At 37.7% G+C, this 22,836-nt stretch overlaps 1 protein-coding gene across 1 annotated transcript in view; it reads left to right on the forward strand.

Moving 5' to 3' along the window:
• bmpr1bb (bone morphogenetic protein receptor, type IBb) overlaps window positions 1-22,836 on the forward strand; it is a gene marked incomplete at its 3' end in the record, with an annotated part of 78,030 nt that overhangs the window by 24,900 nt on the left and 30,294 nt on the right. The window contains exon 2 of the mRNA XM_083902157.1: window positions 5,627-5,971. Coding sequence (XP_083758283.1) covers window positions 5,884-5,971 — 88 coding nt within the window. The 5' untranslated portion in view covers window positions 5,627-5,883. The remainder of the gene's footprint in view (window positions 1-5,626; window positions 5,972-22,836) is intronic.

Raw genomic sequence — 22,836 nt, forward strand, 5'->3', positions numbered from 1 at the left:
ATGGCTGTTTGTGAAGGATATAGTGCTGAAGAATGGGTTTCCTAAGGTACACAACATTAATAAATGAATTGAGTACTTGAGTACAGAGCGTCTAAGTTGCAACCAAGGCCATGACAAAACTCTCACTCTCTCAAACGCACCAAGATTTGTTCTTACCACTGACAAAGCCAGGAATAAGCGATAAGAAATAAGAAAAAAGTGACAATGTTTTGACATTTATGACGTGATGCCGAAAAACGAAGTGCTCTGTGCACCTTTATGCACGTCTGAGTGATGTAAATCCAAGTGTTTGGATGTGTGATGTTCTTGTCTTGCTGTCTGGGATCACACGTTTTTTTTGCATTTCTAAGTCAAACTGTTAATATTCAGTGACATAATATTCTTGAAGAAGTGCTTCATTTTCTATCCGATACATAAAACAGATGAGCTCTTCAGGTCAAAACATGACATAAATCTACGAGATTGCTCGTATGTTTTTCCTGCATTTTTCCACTCGTCTCTCTCGAACTGGCTGAGGCGCCGCAGGAAAAAAAAAAGAAAAGAAAAAGGAGAGCAATTATTCAGCAGAAGCGATTATTTCAGTGCTTTTCAATATCTTCACTGCGTCGTCACATCGTGGAAGAAAAGGACAGTGAGACGGAGGCTGGGGTGAGACACTGAGACAGAGAGAGTGACAGACAGACAGAGGGAGGGGACGGAGGCAGAATCTTGCTGTGACAGCCTTTTCACTCCTTATGAATGACATTTTTCATCCCCCTTGGTATTCTATGGGACTTCAAAGCATCAATCTCAACCGAGCGATTTGGCCTATACTATTGTGTGAATCTTGAATATTCATCAGGCTCTTTCTTTTCCTGGAGCGCTCAGACTCAGCTGGGGATCTGCTGGGATCTCACCGTATATTGGTGTTACATATAACAGTGGTGCATACAGATATTGGACGATATGAACGCGTCCTCTCCTATAAATGACTCATCTACCGCTTACTCACATAGTAAGCAGCATATGTATTGCGCTAGCTATTCGTCATTTACGTCAATAATTGATTCAAATTGTTCAATAAATATAGATTTGCAGTAGGGATGATAATCGGTATTGGTAAAAATCCTTTATATCACATACTTCACTATGCAAGGACTGCTAAAAATGGGAATTGAAATCAGCAAATGCATTTTAGCCGAGGTGTTTACCAGCTTCATAGTTGATAAAAAGGTGCAAAATGACTGTATCAGACTTTACTTGTGCTATCGTCCCGTCCCTAATTTGCAGTACTTTTACTGCACCACGAATGAAATATATATATAAATGCTTACTGTAGCTTGATGAAGAGAGAAAGCAAGTCCTGTGTTTTGCTGGATGATAAAGACGGCAGCTTGGACAGCTGTTTTCTCCAGTATTCTAGGACAGCCGCCTTAACGGCGATCTGCTGAAAATCCTCCTAATTTCACAGAGCTGCGACTCAGCTTGGCCCCGGCCCCGGAACATCGCTCACGACACGCATTCCGTCCCTGCGCGCGGTAATTTCATCATCTGTGTTCCGCCATTGGCTTTTTTGTTTCACAGGTTAGTGGTGATTCTTCACTGTCATCCGTCCCGTTGCTCTCACTGTGCGATGAAAGGTGTATTTTTTGCTCCTTTAAAGTCCTGTCCTGACTCATTTACACGGCGCATTACAACACTACTGGTAGCATTAATGTAAGGTCTCCATTACATCTTTTGAAAAGAAAATGTTTACCTTACGAAATAGAGATAGATCAGCGCAAACAATCTCTTCACTTTGCCAACTGCTTATGTGAAAACTACAGTGCATTAAAGTTATTTTTTTAGAACAGATGTGTAGTCATGTGACCTGCATTTCTGTGGTCACTACACCAAATGGCTTCGCACCTGGGGATTTTTGTTGAAACAAGCACGTTAACCCATATGACATCATCAGGGTTATTTTCACAGACTCAATCACTCCCAGAGCCAGGGAAGAAATGAAACCTGTTTCCATGTGTCCTCTCTGACTGACGGGTGGACTACACTTGTACAAAGTCCTTGCTTGCTTTTGCAATTGCAATCATTTTGACATGTCACCAAAGGTAAAAGCACAGACGTAGAACATTATATATATACCTTCCCAATTATGTGTCAGCAGAGAATCACTTTGCATTTTCCACTGTGGCTACATTCATGCAAAAATTAGGGTCCACATCATTCTATTCAGACAGTCACTCAGATGAGAAGAAACTACTGTATGGCTCGTATGCAGGAATTATGACTTTTTTAAAAATAGGCGCCCCCTAGCGGTAATATAAGTAACAGCAATCTGGAGTTACCCTAACCCTAGCAATCTGGTACCTTAGGTGTGTCATCATCAAGTAGTTTTGATGAGGTTTCCACCACCAGCAGTTCTCTTAGTGGTTAAAGCATTGTACTCGTGGTCGGACTTACTTACACACTACAATTTTTTTTAATGCCATTATCTGTAACTCACTGCCTATAGTCCTGCCCTTTTTAGCCCTAACCCCAAACTCACTCCTACTGTGGGTCCTAACTCACTATGCACTTGTGCCTAGTTGAGTTGAAAAAATAATACTAAAAACATACCTATGGGTTAGTCTTCAGGGTTCACCCCCATTTGAATGTCCTTGTACAGCACAGTTCAAATGTTTGAGGTCACTGATTCAATTTGTTTGTGTTTTCCATTAAAAGTCACACTTTTATTCATCAAAAGAGCTGCAAAATGAATAGACATTATAGTCTAGACATTGACAAGATTACAAATAATGATTTCTATTCAAAATAATAACTTTGCTTTCTTCAAAGAACCAGCAAAACTGTTTTCAGCTGTCTGTTTTTGCTACATGGAGCATATGGTTTGTAAAGTCTTAAGGTGCTCGTCTACATTTGCATAGAGAGTCTGCGCCTACTGTCGCAGACATGGGCGCGTGGTGATGATATTTATGTCACATGGACCTCTTTAGATTTCCAGATGCTGGAAGCATGAATCCAGCTTTTTATGGAGTGGAGCCATTGCTAACTCAGGGACTATAGTCAGAACGCCTGCAGTGAAAAGAGCCTGTGTGGCTATTTCTCATTCTGGTTTCAACAAACAGCGTAGTTTCTCAGAATGATGGAGGTGCTGACAGTCAGATTTCTGCGGCGGTATTAATCATCCTGTTTACGTCTGAGATGATAGATGGGCTCTGCCCTTTAAAATTCGAACTTAGCGAGGGAGGGGTACAGAAATCACAAGGGGAAGTTAAGAGTTAATTTCACTGAAAGCAAGTCTTCCATCCACTTTCAACCCCTTTTCATGACCCCCACCTACAGAGCTCCTCACTTGCCTGGACACCCCCCCCCCCATCCCTGTGGGCTGAGTAGGCTGTCTGGGAGGTTCCCTGCTGGGTATTTGATGGAGCACAGAAGGGTGTGTGAGGTGCACTGACCCATTCACATTGCTCCCCATGCACTCGTGCTCCAGAATAGGCTGACTTATCACATGTAATACACAGCGCTGCACAAATGGGGAGTGACAGCTATAGGGCTAGTGGAGCACTGTAGGGATGTAGTGGCTTCTGGGAGCTGCTGTTCCCACCCAGTCAGATTTTTTTTTTTTTTTAAAGCAGACAGGTGTTGGGTGGAGAAGCCCATTTGGCTTGTTGTTGTTTTACCCTCCTCCATCATTGCTTTAACACCAGAGACTTTGTCCTCTCTTTTGCATCTCCGAGATGTTTATGACTGTGTAGGTTGCTGTAGTGGACTTGATGTAATCTGCCTAATATCTGGGTTAATCCTCTTAACTTGTAACCCATGTAAAATCTTTCACCACTGGAATGTGTCCCTATTGTGTTTTTTTTTCTGCATGTTCACATATGTGTCTGCGTGTTGGATTTGGAGTGTGAAGTTGTTAAATTGTGGTGGTGCCTGGAGGTGTGAGCTCTAATCACCTCTAATCACCTGATGTGTGATGGCCTGATCCCTGTTGTGTTTACACCACTCTCTCTCTCTCTCGCACACACACACACTCGCACACACACGCACACACACACACACACACACACACACACACACACACACACACAAAGGCTCACACAAGGAACTGACTAAGATTCAGCCTGTGTCTGAGGTCTAATACCAGACTTTTGGTTTCAGATTAATGTCCAGCGTTTGCCTTTCACACCACACCTGTGTCTGCAGCTGTAGTTTCACAGACATTACTTCAGGACTGGGCTGACATTTTACAGAAAGTGTGGTTGTTTTTTTTTGTTTCCCTTTAGTTTGTTTTTTCTGGACGCTGGGGCAGATGATGGGTCTTTTTTGTAGTTTGTTAGTTTTTCGGCTTAAGTTTAGCCTTTTAATGAATCCCATGGCGAATGTATCCCTTAAATGTGGAGATGTTACTGTCATACCTTGAAAATGTAGTACCTTTTATTATGTTTGGCTAAAAAGAGGTGATAGATGTACACTACTGTTCAAAAGTTTGGGGTCACTTGGAAATTATTTTTGAAGGAAAAGCACTTAGACAGTAGGTGCAGACTCTCTATGCAAATGTAGACGAGCACCTAAAGGCTTTATAAACCATATGCTCCATGTAGCAAAAACAGATAGCTGCACAAGGCAATGCTAAAATACACTGTCGTTCAAAAGTTTGGGGTCACTTAGAAATGAAGGAAAATGACTTTTTTTTCAATGAATATAACATTAAATGAATCAGAAATACACTCTATATATTGTTAATGTGGTAAACGACTATTCTAGCTGCAAACGTCTGGTTTTTAATGGAATATGTACATAGGGTTACATACATTTCCAGTGTTCTAATGGTATATTGTGTTTGCTAATCGTGTTAGAAGGCTTTTGGACGATTAGAAAAACCCCGCACAACTGAAAACAGTTTTGCTGGTTCTTTGACCAAAGGGGAAAATTATTATTTTGAATAAAAATCATTATTTCTAATCTTGTCAATGTCTTGACTATATTTTCTATTCACTTTGCAACTCTTTTGATGAATAAAAGTGTGACTTTTAATAGAAAACAAAGCATTGTATATTGTATAGGTGACCTCAAACCTTTGAACGGTAGTGTATTTTAATTCAAAAACCTCTAATGTATGTCTAATAGTATAGTATAAACGTTTCTTGTGCACAGCTTTTCACACCAATACTGAGCTCTGTTGGAAACATACAAAACACTCCACTGACACACATTTTGTTCAGTGTTTTGTTTTGCTTGAAGGATTTGATACCAAATGGGGTTTTTTTTACACACGTCCTCTGTGAGTTCATTCTCTTCAGATGTCGCTGTCGTTACCGTTGTGTTTGTGTGCCTGTGCTAACAGTTCATGCTGCCTTCGCACCTCATTCAACCCCCCCCCTGCTCACATCCATGGCCCTGGTTCACCCCCTTTTGTGCTGTTTCTATTCTGCTCTCCTTTCTGAGTGATGTGAGAATCTGAAATGTGTGTATGTGTGTGAGAGAGAGAGAGGCAGAGTGAGGATATTCAGATATACTCAGCTGTTCCCTCTTTAGTGAACCGATCATAGAAAGGGTTGGACAAATAACACACTGAGAGAGCAACTAAGTAACAACCTCCTCCCCCCTCTCTTTTCTCCCCCCCCCCCTCCTCTGTCTCTCCCAGGCTGTCAGTGTGGAGTAGAGTTGGAGGCTGCGGGGCGGCTGTGAGCTGTGTGAAGTTCCTGAGAGTGCAGAGAGGCAGTCACTCACAGAGAGACACTTGTACGGTTAGGAGAGCTACTGGCGATCGTTCACAGACGGATATATATAAAAAAAAACAAAAAACGAACGCACACTCTTCTCGCTCTCACACCTTTGCCACTCTTGCACGACCCTGTTCGTTGTGGCTGCACCTCAGGGACTGGACAGAGGCGGGTCGTGATGGTGGCGCTGCGGTCGCCTCAGGAGTGGGCCTGGCGGGCGCTTCTCCTGGTGACCATACTGGCATCGCTGAGACTCGGGTCTGATGGTGAGTACCGAGCCCCGACATTGTGTGTTTTCGATGCCTGAGGCCTCCTTGTGATTGTTTTTATTTTAGTCCTGTAATTACATGTTAAAACATCATGCATATTGTGAGGTTATTGAAAGTTTTTTGTTTTTTTTCGGTGAGGTATTTTGAGGTGATAGGTTGATCCTGGTAGCTGTGAGGTTATCTGTCTATTTTTTGCTCTATGGTATTTATGATGAGCAAACGCTATCATCATCTCCACAGGAGGGGGGGGGGGGGGGGTACCATGAGAACGGGTGTGTATTTATCTGCCCTGTTCCCGTCCTCCTCCTCCTCCTCCTCCTCCTCTCCCCCCCATGCCTCTGTTCATGTTTTGAATTGTTTGAAGATGGACAGCCAGTTGTCTTTTACAATGAATGCCAACGGTGTCACAGTGCCCCGCAAAGGTTGTGACAAGCGGGGAGGGTTTTGACGAGCTCCCGGCTTCGAGGAGATGACACTGCGGTGCATTTTGTTCTGTTTCTCATCACAGAGAGTCGGTCGTTAAGTTTCTAACAGCTTCTTCAAGGCGAGTTTTTCAGATTCTGTGATGGACATTTGTTGATCAGCAAAAATCTGCAGCTGAAAACATGTGAATTCAGGCGTTTTCCCACTGACAAATGATTTCATAATAAAAATATTCAGTCACTACAGCCCGACGCTTGATGGTTTATCTGAACAGTTGACTCAATACTCAGACGTCAAGCGCTTTATAAGGAGGAGAGTTTGCTGTCAAGCTGGTAAAACCCCAGCATTATTTTGCGTTCACACACTCATGCACATGCCCGGTGGTGTCTTTATAAATATTACTATCAATAGACGGCCTGGAAACTTTCAGCGTAAGACTTGTAACTGTAACTGGATTTACCGTATATGATTAATGGTGTGTTGGTCCTTTAATTTAGCAATCTATTTATGCTTCACTATTGCTGCCATGGCTTCTTGGTATTGTTTTATTAGTATATTGAAGTCATGGTATGTTTTTATCCCCTTATACATTAAAAAAAAAGAAGCCTGTCACCTCCAATTGAAGACCATAAGTAAAAGAGATGATGTGATTATGAAAAATCCTGGTTAAAATAATTAGCTTCACACTGAAACACAAATCGGTTTTGATTTTAATCCGAGTACAAAGAAATTCTTTGCTCAAATCGTGTGAAAAATAAAGACCAGCTGTAAAATCCTTTCCTGAATGAGTGGTTCAGTGCGAGCTGTAACTTTCACAGTTGGTCACGAAATACCTCGGCTGCTGATGAATGCGACTTCAGAGTATATTTCCCCTTTTACACTTGTCTGTGCACACTAGACTAAGTGTTTAATTTCTCATCCAGTATGAGTGCAGTGGCTCTGTGGGCCACTAACCACACGGGTATAAGTGGTGTGGACGGTGGAGTGAAGTGAAAACTCTGACGGAATAATTGCTAAAGAGTGTCATTCTTCATTCTTTCAACGTTTGGACAAGGGGAAGAAGTATATTCCTGTCAGTGCAGACTGAAAAATAAGTGAAATAAAGATGTGAGCCCTCTTGGAAAGATGGTATTTCTGAATTGTTGGACTTTCTCAGTTTCACTCTAATAATTCAGCGACCAGTTGCTTTTTCTGCGTCTGTGTGATCTGATCTTTTAGAGGTCACTCTAAATGAGTAAAACATGTGGGAGGTTGCCCATAAATCTAAGTAGCATGGTCAATTTGCCACCTGTTTCTATAGGCTGCTGGGGTTCACAGAGAACAGATTAACCACAGCCAGTGGGAATGGAGTGGAAATACTAAGAATTCAAAATACTAGGAGCTAAATCCTACACGATGATCATCTTTGAATTGTATATTGCTTGTTTTTCATTTCTGTGTCAAATGTCATCCTCCCTCTGGTTTCATTGTCTTGTGTTTGTAAAAAAAACAACAAAAAAAAACTGCTGAGTGACCCTGAACACCACATGTGTCTCTACCATAGCTGCTGCAGTCATACACAGCAGCTCATTACTCATATTCACTTCAAACAGGCTCAACAGAGATGTTCTATCTTCTGGATAGTTGAGGAGACTTCCCTTTACTCTGTGGAAATCACCCGATGTCCTTGTGGACAAACATAACTCTCAGAGAAGCCATCTTCCATGTGTAGTACATGGTGTTTTCATTCAGAGCAGAACTTCACGTATGTGAAGGAGAATTAGTTTTGTCTTCATCAGCAGCTCCACTTGACAGACAGACACAGACTCAAAATTTAAATTGAAACGTGTGTCATTTCATTGTTTATTTGTCGATTAATGGAGATGAGTTTCAGATTGTTGGTATTTTAAAGACTAACCATAAAATGTCACTTTGAGTTCTATTATTTATTTAGGTGTACAACACATTCACAGTTTGAAAGAATACACAGATACTTGACTCTCTTTTTGGGTGTGGAGGAGGAAAGGCAGAGTCTGGTGTAGCAGTCAGGCGGTACAAAACAACAGCAGTTGGTCCTCAACAGGACCAGGCTCCTTCAGCCTTCTTTGCTCTCCGCTTCCTGTCAGGATGTGGATATGGTTCCCCAACACAGAATTTGATCCCCAGGCAGATGTTGCTGCTCCAGTGGCCGCGTGCATGAGAGCATAGGCTCAAGTGTAATTGTTGTTCATGTGAGTGGATGTGGGCTCTTTTTTTTTTTGTAGTGAGACCAGAGGGAGAAATAAAGAGGCTACTTGAGTGCAAATAAGCTCTAATTCTTAACCCAAACATATTCACCAGGCGTTACGATATGTATTATATACGATGCTATATGAGTGCACATACAGCTATTCTGCTTTTGCCTTCAATCTTCCCTCCAGCACTTGCTGTGATGGTGATGGCGGAAGGTTGAATTTGTTGTTTTTCTGTTGTGGACGTCAGCCAGCCGCTCATTATCACTGTATGCGAGAGTGGTATCGATCTGCTCGTCTAGCCCTTACGAGAAAAGTGAATAAATGTCAAATTCAAGCCTTGGGTCAAGTGCGAGTTTAGAGTTAAGCATACAATTATAACCGCATATTTATGGACGCTACGCGGGGACCTTGCATAACCTTGACTAAGAACAGAAGCTCTGAATGTACATTCAGTGTTTATGCCAAAGTTATAATGCGGGGTATAAGTGACAGATTGTGGTGGCTCTATCAGTATGTCTGTAATGGAGCCAAGCATTACTGAGTCCTGTGGCTTTGTTCCAGTAAATCCAGACCACATGGATAAATAGACGAGCAGAAGAGACACTTTTTCATGGGCATCGCGGATAGATGATTTTCTTTTTTATTTAAAACTTCTTTCTTCAAAGAAAGAAATATGAGAATTTGGGCTTGAGATGCAGATATTTGTTGGAATGAAAATCAAGCACCTGCGCGCGATCAATACGCTCTTGATTTATTGCATTCCAACTTCTACACCTGCGGTACGTGTCTATCAGTCTGTGTGCGTGAGTTAATGCGCTCTTATCTGAAACAGACAATCGTCCGACTCTGCATGACTGTAATGTGGAGAGGTCAGCATAATATAATGAGCTTCTCAGTGCATATCGCATGTTTTCATATGGCATTAATGTGTCAATGTTAACCTTTCACATCATTCAAACACAGTATGCTTTGTCTGTTCATCTCTGGTCTTGTGATTTATTGATGTAGAGCCAAGTGGCAACTGTCCATAAGATAAGATAAGAATCTGAACTCCTGTTTTGAAGTCTCCACAGTCACAAATTTTTGCCATGCTCCTATTTTGCAACACCAAGTTCAGAGGCGTTCAAGGCAGACAAAATCAGCTGACAATCACTCTGGTTACCACACATACTGTATGTGGCCACATGTCCAAGTGAGTGGAAACTTGGCTTGTAATAGAAAGGTTGCCAGTTTGAGTCCCCACCAGGTCAAATGGCTGGGTTATGCTAATTCTAGGAAGGTTTCTAGTAGACGATGGGATAAATATGGAAAAGGAATTTCCCAAAATTGACATCACACGTCCCAAAACTAAGGATTGAGACTTTTAACAACTCATGTTTGTTGACCTTATTTTCCCATTCAAACTGAGCATTTTTGCAAACAGTGACAAGACTGTGTCCATTCCTTTTAGTGTCTTTGCGAGAGTATGCTGTTTTTCAGTATTCTGTTGTGGATATAGCAGCTCTCCGCTGTATTCTCACCCATCTGCAACGTTTCCTTTGTGCAGCCAGTCTGACAGTTGGCTCAGCAGGTCTCTCCCGTCATAAATTTGGTGCGGCGTTATCGCTGCAGGAGCCTCAAAAGTGACCGTACCCTCCGTTCTCGACGTGGTCACGGCACTGGAAAACGCAGAACAGGTTGCTGTAACGCTTGAAACAGATGACCTGGTGTCAGTGAGCGCAGCGGAGCTGGAGGAGTGAGTGAGGAATGTGCTCCTTCAGACGCATTCTTGGGTTTGCACACGGACCGGGCGTGCACATGTGTGAGTGGGCCGTGTGGCAGAGGCTTTTGAAGCATGTTGGGGGTTAAGAGGGTGGAGAGTGGGGTTGTAGGGGTGGAGGAGGAAGTATGACCCCCTTCGCAGGTTGGCAGTGACCCCTTCAGGGTCAGAGTGCATGCTGGAGACTCTGAGGAAGATGTCTCCTTTGAGTCGGTGATTTATCACGGCCACCTGGAGAAACTTGTCTCCCTTTCTTACTCAGTGTGTGTGAGGTACTCGGCTCACAGATACACTGGTGTGAGATCTCCCGTTCCTTTTTGCAGATTCATCGAAATTAAATTCCCCTGTTAACATTTCTCTCTAATCTCATCACCGGCAACATCAGTAATTCTATCTTGCATCGATTCCGAGTTAACTCCTGATGGAGAAATAAAAGCCATTATTATAACGGTATTTTTATCGATCCCCTGCAGCTCTCCAGTCAAGCACAACTCCAGTTTCTGGTAAGAGTGACATGACTAAGGTCTCTGTGTCTGCTGCAATGAAGAAATCCAGGTTATGAAAAATAATATTAATGAATATATGAGAAGAAATGGTAGGATTAAAAGAAGGTTGTCACAATTTATTTATTTATTATGTTATTTTTCATGGAGACAACACATACACATTCATTGACTCATGTTATAACCATGACGCCACCCATGAGAATCTGAACTCCCGTTCTGAACCGTTGAGATTCTTTTGATGAATACAAGTATGACTTTTAATGGAAAACACAACAACAATTGTATAGGTGACCCCAAACTTTTGAACAGTAGTGTACATATTTTTCAAAATGTTCTGTTGAAGAAAAACACTGTTAATAGTGACTCAGACTATTAACACCTCCTGGTGGCTATTCAGTATTTTCCTACTTCCAGGTTGGCCTCACCTGGCAAACCAGAGGACAAAGTACACATTGTTTGTAACAAGTGTTTTTTTTTTTTCTTCTTTTGCTGCTGGTCCACTGATCATATTCACAAAGATACATGTATGTATACCGTATCTCTCTCTCTATGAGTGTGTGTGTGTGTGTGTGTTTGCGTGTGTGAGTACGTGCATGTGTGTGTCTAGGTTGAGGAGCAGCCTGTGGAATGTGAGGGGGATGCAGATCAGATTTCGGGGTGACCTTGAGTGTGCCCTGTAGCTGACACAGCAAGTGTGTGTGTGTGTGTGTGTGTGTGTGTGTGTCTCTGAGTCTAGTGTGATGGATAAATGATAAAAAGTAGATCTTTTATTTTACACCCACAGATGTGATCAGTCGTGTCTACTTCCTTGGGTGATGAGTTGAATTAGTTCCCCTTATCAAAATGATGTTACAGTTAAAGAAAAGGCAGCAGGCCTCTCCCTCAGGACTCCCGCTGACTTTACATCCTTTAGCGTCTTTAACAGTCTGTTGGACAAACAGTGACTCTGTAGTCAAGAAAACCAGTATGAAAAATCTCCATAAACACAGGCCCCCTTTTTGATAACAGTGGTATTTAACTAAATTATTTTTTATATTTTTATGTGCTGTCACTGTGCCATTTTCTTTGTGCTCTTTTTAATTTATTTGTGCTGATTTATTGAATCGCAGCATGCAGTTATAACGTTGAGTGAATTCAAAAGACTCGTACCTCGGTGCAACATTCCTGCCTTGTGTTTTCTTAGGCACACTCTCAAGAGCAGATGTGATAGACAAACCGAGGCCACTGTGAGGGAGGATCACAACACCTCCACAAACATCCCGTCTCTCAGAGTCAGTCACAGATTAGGGTTAAAAGGACAAAGGGTGCCATTTAAAGAATTGCACTGTGTTATATCGCACCACACGTTGATTCAGACCTTTGATCACATTCTCCCGTGGAAGTCCTTTTTTTTTTCAATGGTGAGCTGGTGTTGAGGTAATTGCAAATAAGCTATTTTTGTTTGACTGATGGATGGACACTAACTTGTAATATGTGTATGTTCATATAGTATATAGTCTCGAAATTGTCACCCCTTCCGCCCTACCACCACCATACCCCTCCATTTTGTGCTCACTTTTGAGCACGTTTTGCATTTTGGATGATGATTGATGACAAACAAAACGTTGACGCTGTTGGGTGATTTTGGAAGACATACTTCCATACTATGATTACCTTTCTTGCATCTCTCACAGCACTTATTAAAAGAGGTTACTGTGCTTTGGGAGGTGTTCCCGGAAACACGCTGCTTGTTGAGCACAGTAACCGCAGAGTGATAAGTGCTTTCATGTGAGAGTCTCCAAACACCACAAAAAGTCGGCAGATTTAGCGACAAAGTCGCCATGTTGGCAACACTGCTCTGTCAGAGATGCGCACGACTCGCAAGCTGTAGCTGCTGCTACTTTGTGACTACCTTGGCAAACCTGTTTCCAAAGGTAAGCTTGAAGGCTACGATTAGCATTAGCGTAGGGCTAACACAATAGAAACACTGTGCAACCTTATTAGGCACAAAGCAATTGTTTTCATTTTTGATTAGCATTAGTGTAGCGAGATGTTGTGACTGTCAGCCACGCCAGTGGCATATTTGCATTGTGCCGAATAAGGTTGCACAGAGTTTGATGGTGATTTTTGATGACATACAAATCTATGACGGTTTTGGGTTGTTTGGATGACATACTATACTCTATAGTATGTCGTCCAAAAATTGTCAAAAACGTCATAGTCGTCCAAAAATGGTCAAAAACATCATAGTATAGTATGTCGTCCAAAATTGGTCAAAAACGTCATAGGATAGTATGTCCTCCAAAAATGGTCAAAATTGGTCAAAAACATCATAGTATAGTATGTTGTCCAAAATTGGTCAAAAACGTCATACTATAGTATGTCGTCCAAAAATGGCCAAAAAACATCATAGGGTAGTATGTCTTCCAAAAATGGTCAAAAATGTCATAGTATAGTATGTCGTCCAAAAATGCTCAAATATGGTCAAAAACATCATAGTATAGTATGTCGTCCAAAAATGCTCAAAAACGTCATTGTATAGTATGTCGTCCAAAAATGCTCAAAGAATGTCAAAAATGTCATACTATAGTATGTCGTCCAAAAATGCTCAAATATGCTCAAAAAACATCATAGTATAGTATGTCGTCCAAAAATGCTCAAAAACGTCATACTATAGTATGTCGTCCAAAAATGGCCAAAAACGTCATAGGATAGTATGTCGTCCAAAAATGCTCAAAAACGTCATTGTATAGTATGTCGTCCAAAAATGCTCAAAAAATGTCAAAAATGTCATACTATAGTATGTCGTCCAAAAATGGCCAAAAACGTCATAGGATAGTATGTCCTCCAAAAATGGTCAAAATTGGTCAAAAACATCATAGTATAGTATGTCGTCCAAAAATGGTCAAAAACGTCATAGTATAGTCTGTCGTCCAAAAATGGTCAAAAATGTCATAGAATAGTATGTCGTCCAAAAATGCTCAAATATGGTCAAAAACATAGTATAGTATGTCGTCCAAAAATGCTCAAAACGTCATAGTATAGTATGTCCTCCAAAAATGGTCAAAATTGGTCAAAAACATCATAGTATATAGTATGTTGTCCAAAATTGGTCAAAAACGTCATACTGTAGTATGTCGTCCAAAAATGGCCAAAAAACGTCATAGGGTAGTATGTCTTCCAAAAATGGTCAAAAACGTCATAGTATAGTATGTTGTCCAAAATTGGTCAAAAACGTCATAGGATAGTATGTCCTCCAAAAATTGTCAAAATTGGTCAAAAACATCATACTATAGTATGTCGTCCAAAAATGGCCAAAAAACTTTATAGGGTAGTATGTCTTCCAAAAATGGTCAATATCGGTCAAAAACGTCATAGTATAGCATGTCGTCCAAAAATGGTCAAAAACGTCATAGTATAGTCTGTCATCCAAAAATTGTCAAAAACATCATAGTATAGTATTTCGTCCAAAAATTGTCAAAAGCGTCATAGTATAGCATGTTGTCCAGAAATGGTCAAAAACATCATAGTATAGTATTTCGTCCAAAAATTGTCAAAAGCGTCATACTATAGTATGTTGTCCAAAAATGGCCAAAAACGTCATATGATAGTATGTCCTCCAAAAATGGTCAAAATTGGACAAAAACGTCATAGTATAGCATGTCGTCCAAAAATGGTCAAAAACGTCATAGTATAGTCTGTCATCCAAAAATTGTCAAAAACATCATAGTATAGTATTTCGTCCAAAAATTGTCAAAAGCGTCATAGTATAGCATGTTGTCCAAAAATGGTCAAAAACGTCATAGTATAGTCTGTCATCCAAAAATGGTAAAAAATGTCATAGTATAGTATGTCGTCCAAAAATGCTCAAATATGGTCAAAAACATCATAGTATAGTATGTCATCCAAAAATTGTCAAAAACATCATAGTACATCAATATCGGTCAAAAACGTCATACTATAGTATGTTGTCCAAAAATGGCCAAAAACGTCATATGATAGTATGTCCTCCAAAAATGGTCAAAATTGGTCAAAAACATCATAGTATAGCATGTCGTCCAAAAATGGTCAAAAAAACGTCATAGTATAGTCTGTCATCCAAAAATTGTCAAAAACATCATAGTATAGTATTTCGTCCAAAAATGGTCAAAAGCGTCATAGTATAGCATGTTGTCCAAAAATGGTCAAAAACGTCATAGTATAGTCTGTCATCCAAAAATTGTAAAAAATGTCATAGTATAGTATGTCGTCCAAAAATGCTCAAATATGGTCAAAAACATCATAGTTTAGTATGTCGTCCAAAAATGCTCAAAAACGTCATTGTATAGTATGTCGTCCAAAAATGCTCAAAAATTGTCAAAATGTCATACTATAGTATGTCGTCCAAATATGGCCAAAAACGTCATAGGATAGTATGTCCTCCAAAAATGGTCAAAATTGGTCAAAAACATCATAGTATAGTATGTCGTCCAAAAATGGTCAAAAACGTCATAGTATAGTCTGTCGTCCAAAAATGGTCAAAAATGTCATAGAATAGTATGTCGTCCAAAAATGCTCAAATATGGTCAAGAACATAGTATAGAATGTCGTCCAAAAATGCTCAAAACGTCATAGTATAGTATGTCATCCAAAAATGGTCAAAAACGTCATAGTATAGTCTGTCATCCAAAAATGGTCAAAAATGTCATAGTATAGTATGTCGTCCAAAAATGCTCAAATATGGTCAAAAACATCATAGTATAGTATGTTGTCCAAAAATGCTCAAAAACGTCATTGTATAGTATGTCGTCCCAAAATGCTCAAAAATTGTCAAAATGTCATAGTATTTAAAACTATGACGTTTTTGAGCATTTTTGGACGACATAGTATAGTATGACGTTTTTGTCAAATTTTGGACCAAAAAAACGTTTTTAAAAAAAATGGTCAGATTTTGGACGACATGGTATAGTATGATGTTTTTGTCAAATTTTGGACCAATTTTTTTTTTCAAAAAATGGTCACATTATGGACGACATAGTAAAGTAGGACGTACTACATAGTATAGTATGACGTTTTTGTCAAGTTTTGGACAAAAAAACGTTTTTCAAAAAAATGGTCAGATTTTGGACGACATAGTATAGTATGACGTTTTTGTCAAATTTTGGACCAAATTTTTTTTTCAAAAAATGGTCACATTATGGACGACATAGTATTGTAGGACGTACTACAAAGTATAGTATGACGTTTTTGTCAAGTTTTGGACCAAAAAAACGTTTTTCAAAAAACTGGTCAGATTTTGGACGACATAGTATAGTATGTCGTTTTTGTCCAATTTTGGATCAAATTTTTTTTCTCCAAAAAGGGTTACATTTTGGAGATATAGTATAGTATGACGTACTGCATAGTATAGTGTGACGTTTTTGTCAAGTTTTGGACCAAAAAAACGTTTTTCAAAAAAATTGTCAGAATCAAAAACGACATAGTATATATAGTATGTCGTTTTTGTCCAATTTTGGACCACATTTTTTTTCTCCAAAAAGGGTTACATTTTGTAGACATAGTATAGTATGACGTACTGCATAGTATAGTCTGACGTTTTTGTCAAGTTTTGGACCAAAAAAACGTTTTTCAAAAAACTGGTCATATTTTGGACGACATAGTATAGTATGTCGTTTTTGTCCAATTTTGGACCAGATTTTTTTTCTCCAAAAAGGGTTACATTTTGGAGACATAGTATAGTATGACGTACTGCATTGTATAGTGTGACGTTTTTGTCAAGTTTTGGACCAAAAAAACGTTTTTCAAAAAAATTGTCAGAATCAAAAACGACATAGTATAGTATGTCGTTTTTGTCCAATTTTGGACCAAATTTTTTTTCTCCAAAAAGGGTTACATTTTGGAGACATGGTATAGTATGACGTACTGCATAGTATAGTGTGACGTTTTTGTCAAGTTTTGGACCAAAAAAACGTTTTTCAAAAAACTGGTCAGATTTTGGACGACATAGTATAGTATGTCGTTTTTGTCCAATTTTGGACCACATTTTTTTTCTCCAAAAAGGGTTACATTTTGTAGACATAGTATAGTATGACGTACTGCATAGTATAGTCTGAAGTTTTTGTCAAGTTTTGGACCAAAAAAACGTTTTTCAAAAAAATTGTCAGAATCAAAAACGGCATAGTATAATATGTCGTTTTTGTCCAATTTTGGACCACATTTTTTTTCTCCAAAAAGGGTTACATTTTGTAGACATAGTATAGTATGACGTACTGCATAGTATAGTCTGAAGTTTTTGTCAAGTTTTGGACCAAAAAAACGTTTTTCAAAAAACTGGTCAGAATCAAAAACGACATAGTATAGTATGTCGTTTTTGTCCAATTTTGGACCAAATTTTTTTTCTCCAAAAAGGGTTACATTTTGGAGACATAGTATAGTATGACGTACTGCATAGTATAGTGTGACGTTTTTGTCAAGTTTTGGACTAAAAAAACGTTTTTCAAAAAACTGGTCAGATTTTGGACGACATAGTATAGAATGTCGTTTTTGTCTAATTTTGGACCAAATCTTTTTTTCTCCAAAAAGGGTTACATTTTGGAGACATAGTATAGTATGACGTACTGCATAGTATAGTGTGACGTTTTTGTCAAGTTTTGGACCAAAAAACGTTTTTCAAAAAAATTGTCAGAATCAAAACGACATAGTATAGTATGTCGTTTTTGTCCAATTTTGGACCAAATTTTTTTTCTCCAAAAAGGGTTACATTTTGGAGACATAGTATAGTATGACGTACTGCATTGTATAGTGTGACGTTTTTGTCAAGTTTTGGACCAAAAAAAACGTTTTTCAAAAAAATTGTCAGAATCAAAAATATAGTCATATATCAAAGTATAGTGTGACGTTTGTCCAATTTTGGACCAAATTTTTTTTCTCCAAAAAGGGTTACATTTTGGAGACATAGTATAGTATGACGTACTGCATAGTATAGTGTGACGTTTTTGTCAAGTTTTGGACCAAAAAAACGTTTTTCAAAAAACTGGTCAGATTTTGGACGACATAGTATAGTATGTCGTTTTTGTCCAATTTTGGACCAAATGTTTTTTTCTCCAAAAAGGGTTACATTTTGGAGACATAGTATAGTATGACGTACTGCATAGTATAGTGTGACGTTTTTGTCAAGTTTTGGACCAAAAAAACGTTTTTCAAAAAACTGGTCAGAATCAAAAACGACATAGTATAGTATGTCGTTTTTGTCCAATTTTGGACCAAATTTTTTTTCTCCAAAAATGGTCACATTTTGGAGATATAGTATAGTATGACGTACTACATAGTATAGTGTGACGTTTTTGTCAAGTTTTGTACCAAAAAAACGTTTTTCAAAAAAATTGTCAGAATCAAAAATGACATAGTATAGTATGTCGTTTTTGTCCAATTTTGGACCAAATTTTTTTTCTCCAAAAAGGGTTACATTTTGGAGACATAGTATAGTATGACGTACTGCATAGTATAGTGTGACGTTTTTGTCAAGTTTTGGACCAAAAAAACGTTTTTCAAAAAAATTGTCAGAATCAAAAACGACATAGTATAGTATGTCGTTTTTGTCCAATTTTGGACCAAATTTATTTTCTCCAAAAAGGGTTACATTTTGGAGACATAGTATAGTATGACGTACTGCATAGTATAGTGTGACGTTTTTGTCAAGTTTTGGACCAAAAAACGTTTTTCAAAAAAATTGTCAGAATCAAAAACGACATAGAGTATGTCGTTTTTGTCCAATTTTGGACCAAATTTTTTTTCTCCAAAAAGGGTTACATTTTGGAGACATAGTATAGTATGACGTACTGCATTGTATAGTGTGACGTTTTTGTCAAGTTTTGGACCAAAAAACGTTTTTCAAAAAAATTGTCAGAATCAAAAACGACATAGTATAGTATGTCGTTTTTGTCCAATTTTGGACCAAATTTTTTTTCTCCAAAAAGGGTTACATTTTGGAGACATAGTATAGTATGACGTACTGCATTGTATAGTGTGACGTTTTTGTCAAGTTTTGGACCAAAAAAAACGTTTTTCAAAAAAATTGTCAGAATCAAAAACGACACAGTATAGTATGTCGTTTTTGTCCAATTTTGGACCAAATTTTTTTTCTCCAAAAAGGGTTACATTTTGGAGACATAGTATAGTATGACGTACTGCATAGTATAGTGTGACGTTTTTGTCAAGTTTTGGACCAAAAAAACGTTTTTCAAAAAAATTGTCAGAATCAAAAACGACATAGTATAGTATGTCGTCTTTGTCCAATTTTGGACCAAATTTTTTTTCTCCAAAAAGGGTTACATTTTGGAGACATAGTATAGTATGACGTACTGCAAAGTATAGTGTGACGTTTTTGTCAAGTTTTGGACCAAAAAAACGTTTTTCAAAAAACTGGTCAGATTTTGGACGACATAGTATAGTATGTCGTTTTTGTCCAATTTTGGACCAAATTTTTTTTCTCCAAAAAGGGTTACATTTTGGAGACATAGTATAGTATGACGTACTGCATAGTATAGTGTGACGTTTTTGTCAAGTTTTGGACCAAAAAAACGTTTTTCAAAAAACTGGTCAGAATCAAAAACGACATAGTATAGTATGTCGTTTTTGTCCAATTTTGGACCAAATTTTTTTTCTCCAAAAAGGGTTACATTTTGGAGACATAGTATAGTATGACGTACTGCATAGTATAGTGTGACGTTTTTGTCAAGTTTTGGACCAAAAAAACGTTTTTCAAAAAAATTGTCAGAATCAAAAACGACATAGTATAGTATGTCGTTTTTGTCCAATTTTGGACCAAATTTTTTTTCTCCAAAAAGGGTTACATTTTGGAGACATAGTATAGTATGACGTACTGCATAGTATAGTCTGACGTTTTTGTCAAGTTTTGGACCAAAAAACGTTTTTCAAAAAACTGGTCAGAATCAAAAACGACATATTATAGTATGTCGTTTTTGTCCAATTTTGGACCAAATTTTTTTCTCCAAAAAGGGTTACATTTTGGAGACATAGTATAGTATGACGTACTGCATAGTATAGTCTGACGTTTTTGTCAAGTTTTGGACCAAAAAACGTTTTTCAAAAAAATTGTCAGAATCAAAAACGACATAGTATAGTATGTCGTTTTTGTCCAATTTTGGACCAAATGTTTTTTTCTCCAAAAAGGGTTACATTTTGGAGACATAGTATAGTATGACGTACTGCATAGTATAGTGTGACGTTTTTGTCAAGTTTTGGACCAAAAAAACGTTTTTCAAAAAAATTGTCAGAATCAAAAACGACATAGTATAGTATGTCGTTTTTGTCCAATTTTGGACCAAATTTATTTTCTCCAAAAAGGGTTACATTTTGGAGACATAGTATAGTATGACGTACTGCATAGTATAGTCTGACGTTTTTGTCAAGTTTTGGACCAAAAAAACGTTTTTCAAAAAACTGGTCAGAATCAAAAACGACATAGTATAGTATGTCGTTTTTGTCCAATTTTGGACCAAATTTTTTTTCTCCAAAAAGGGTTACATTTTGGAGACATAGTATAGTATGACGTACTGCATAGTATAGTGTGACGTTTTTGTCAAGTTTTGGACCAAAAAAAACTTTTTTCAAAAAACTGGTCAGAATCAAAAACGGCATAGTATAGTATGTCGTTTTTGTTCAATTTTGGACCAAATTTTTTTCTCCAAAAATGGTCACATTTTGGAGATATAGTATAGTATGACGTACTGCATAGTATAGTGTGACGTTTTTGTGAAGTTTTGGACCAAAAAAACGTTTTTCAAAAAATTGTCAGAATCAAAAACGACATAGTATAGTATGTCGTTTTTGTCCAATTTTGGACCAAATTTTTTTTCTCCAAAAAGGGTTACATTTTGGAGACATAGTATAGTATGACGTACTGCATAGTATAGTGTGACGTTTTTGTCAAGTTTTGGACCAAAAAAACGTTTTTCAAAAAACTGGTCAGATTTTGGACGACATAGTATAGTATGTCGTTTTTGTCCAATTTTGGACCAAATTTTTTTTCTCCAAAAAGGGTTACATTTTGGAGACATAGTATAGTATGACGTACTGCATAGTATAGTGTGACGTTTTTGTCAAGTTTTGGACCAAAAAAACGTTTTTCAAAAAACTGGTCAGAATCAAAAACGACATAGTATAGTATGTCGTTTTTGTCCAATTTTGGACCAAATTTTTTTTCTCCAAAAAGGGTTACATTTTGGAGACATAGTATAGTATGACGTACTGCATAGTATAGTCTGACGTTTTTGTCAAGTTTTGGACCAAAAAAACGTTTTTCAAAAAACTGGTCAGAATCAAAAACGACATAGTATAGTATGTCGTTTTTGTCTAATTTTGGACCAAATTTTTTTTCTCCAAAAAGGGTTACATTTTGTAGACATAGTATAGTATGACGTACTGCATAGTATAGTCTGACGTTTTTGTCAAGTTTTGGACCAAAAAAACGTTTTCAAAAAACTGGTCAGATTTTGGACGACATAGTATAGTATGTCGTTTTGTCCAATTTTGGAACAAATTTTTTTTCTCCAAAAAGGGTTACATTTTGGAGACATAGTATTGCATGACGTACTGCATTGTATAGTGTGACGTTTTTGTCAAGTTTTGGACCAAAAAAACGTTTTTCAAAAAACTGGTCAGATTTTGGACGACATAGTATAGTATGTCGTTTTTGTCCAATTTTGGAACAAATTTTTTTTCTCCAAAAAGGGTTACATTTTGGAGACATAGTATAGTATGACGTACTGCATTGTATAGTGTGACGTTTTTGTCAAGTTTTGGACCAAAAAAACGTTTTTCAAAAAAATTGTCAGATTTTGGACCACATAGTGTAGTATGTCGTTTTCGTCCAATTTTGGACCAAATTTTTTTTCTCCAAAAAGGGTTACATTTTGGAGACATAGTATAGTATGACGTACTGCATAGTATAGTGTGACGTTTTTGTCAAGTTTTGGACCAAAAAAACGTTTTTCAAAAAAATTGTCAGAATCAAAAACGACATAGTATAGTATGTCGTATTTGTCCAATTTTGGACCAAATTTTTTTCTCCAAAAAGGGTTACATTTTGGAGACATAGTATAGTATGACGTACTGCATTGTATAGTGTGACGTTTTTGTCAAGTTTTGGACCAAAAAAACGTTTTTCAAAAAAATTGTCAGAATCAAAAACGACATAGTATAGTATGTCGTTTTTGTCTAATTTTGGACCAAATTTTTTTCTCCAAAAAGGGTTACATTTTGGAGACATAGTATAGTATGACGTACTGCATAGTATAGTGTGACTTTTTTGTCAAGTTTTGGACCAAAAAAACGTTTTTCAAAAAAATTGTAAGAATCAAAAACGACATAGTATAGTATGTCGTTTTTGTCTAATTTTGGACCAAATTTTTTTTCTCCAAAAAGGGTTACATTTTGGAGACATAGTATAGTATGACGTACTGCATAGTATAGTGTGACGTTTTTGTCAAGTTTTGGACCAAAAAACGTTTTTCAAAAAAATTGTCAAAATCAAAAACGACATAGTATAGTATGTCGTTTTTGTCTAATTTTGGACCAAATTTTTTTTCTCCAAAAAGGGTTACATTTTGTAGACATAGTATAGTATGACGTACTACATAGTATAGTCTGACGTTTTTGTCAAGTTTTGGACCAAAAAAACGTTTTTCAAAAAACTGGTCAGATTTTGGACGACATAGTATAGTATGTCGTTTTTGTCCAATTTTGGACCAAATTTTTTTTCTCCAAAAAGGGTTACATTTTGTAGACATAGTATAGTATGACGTACTGCATAGTATAGTCTGACGTTTTTGTCAAGTTTTGGACCAAAAAAACGTTTTTCAAAAAACTGGTCAGATTTTGGACGACATAGTATAGTATGTCGTTTTGTCCAATTTTGGAACAAATTTTTTTTCTCCAAAAAGGGATACATTTTGGAGACATAGTATTGCATGACGTACTGCA

The sequence above is a fragment of the Microchirus variegatus genome, assembly GCF_963457635.1.
Source record: "Microchirus variegatus genome assembly, chromosome: 16".
Taxonomy (NCBI): Eukaryota; Metazoa; Chordata; class Actinopteri; order Pleuronectiformes; family Soleidae; genus Microchirus; species Microchirus variegatus.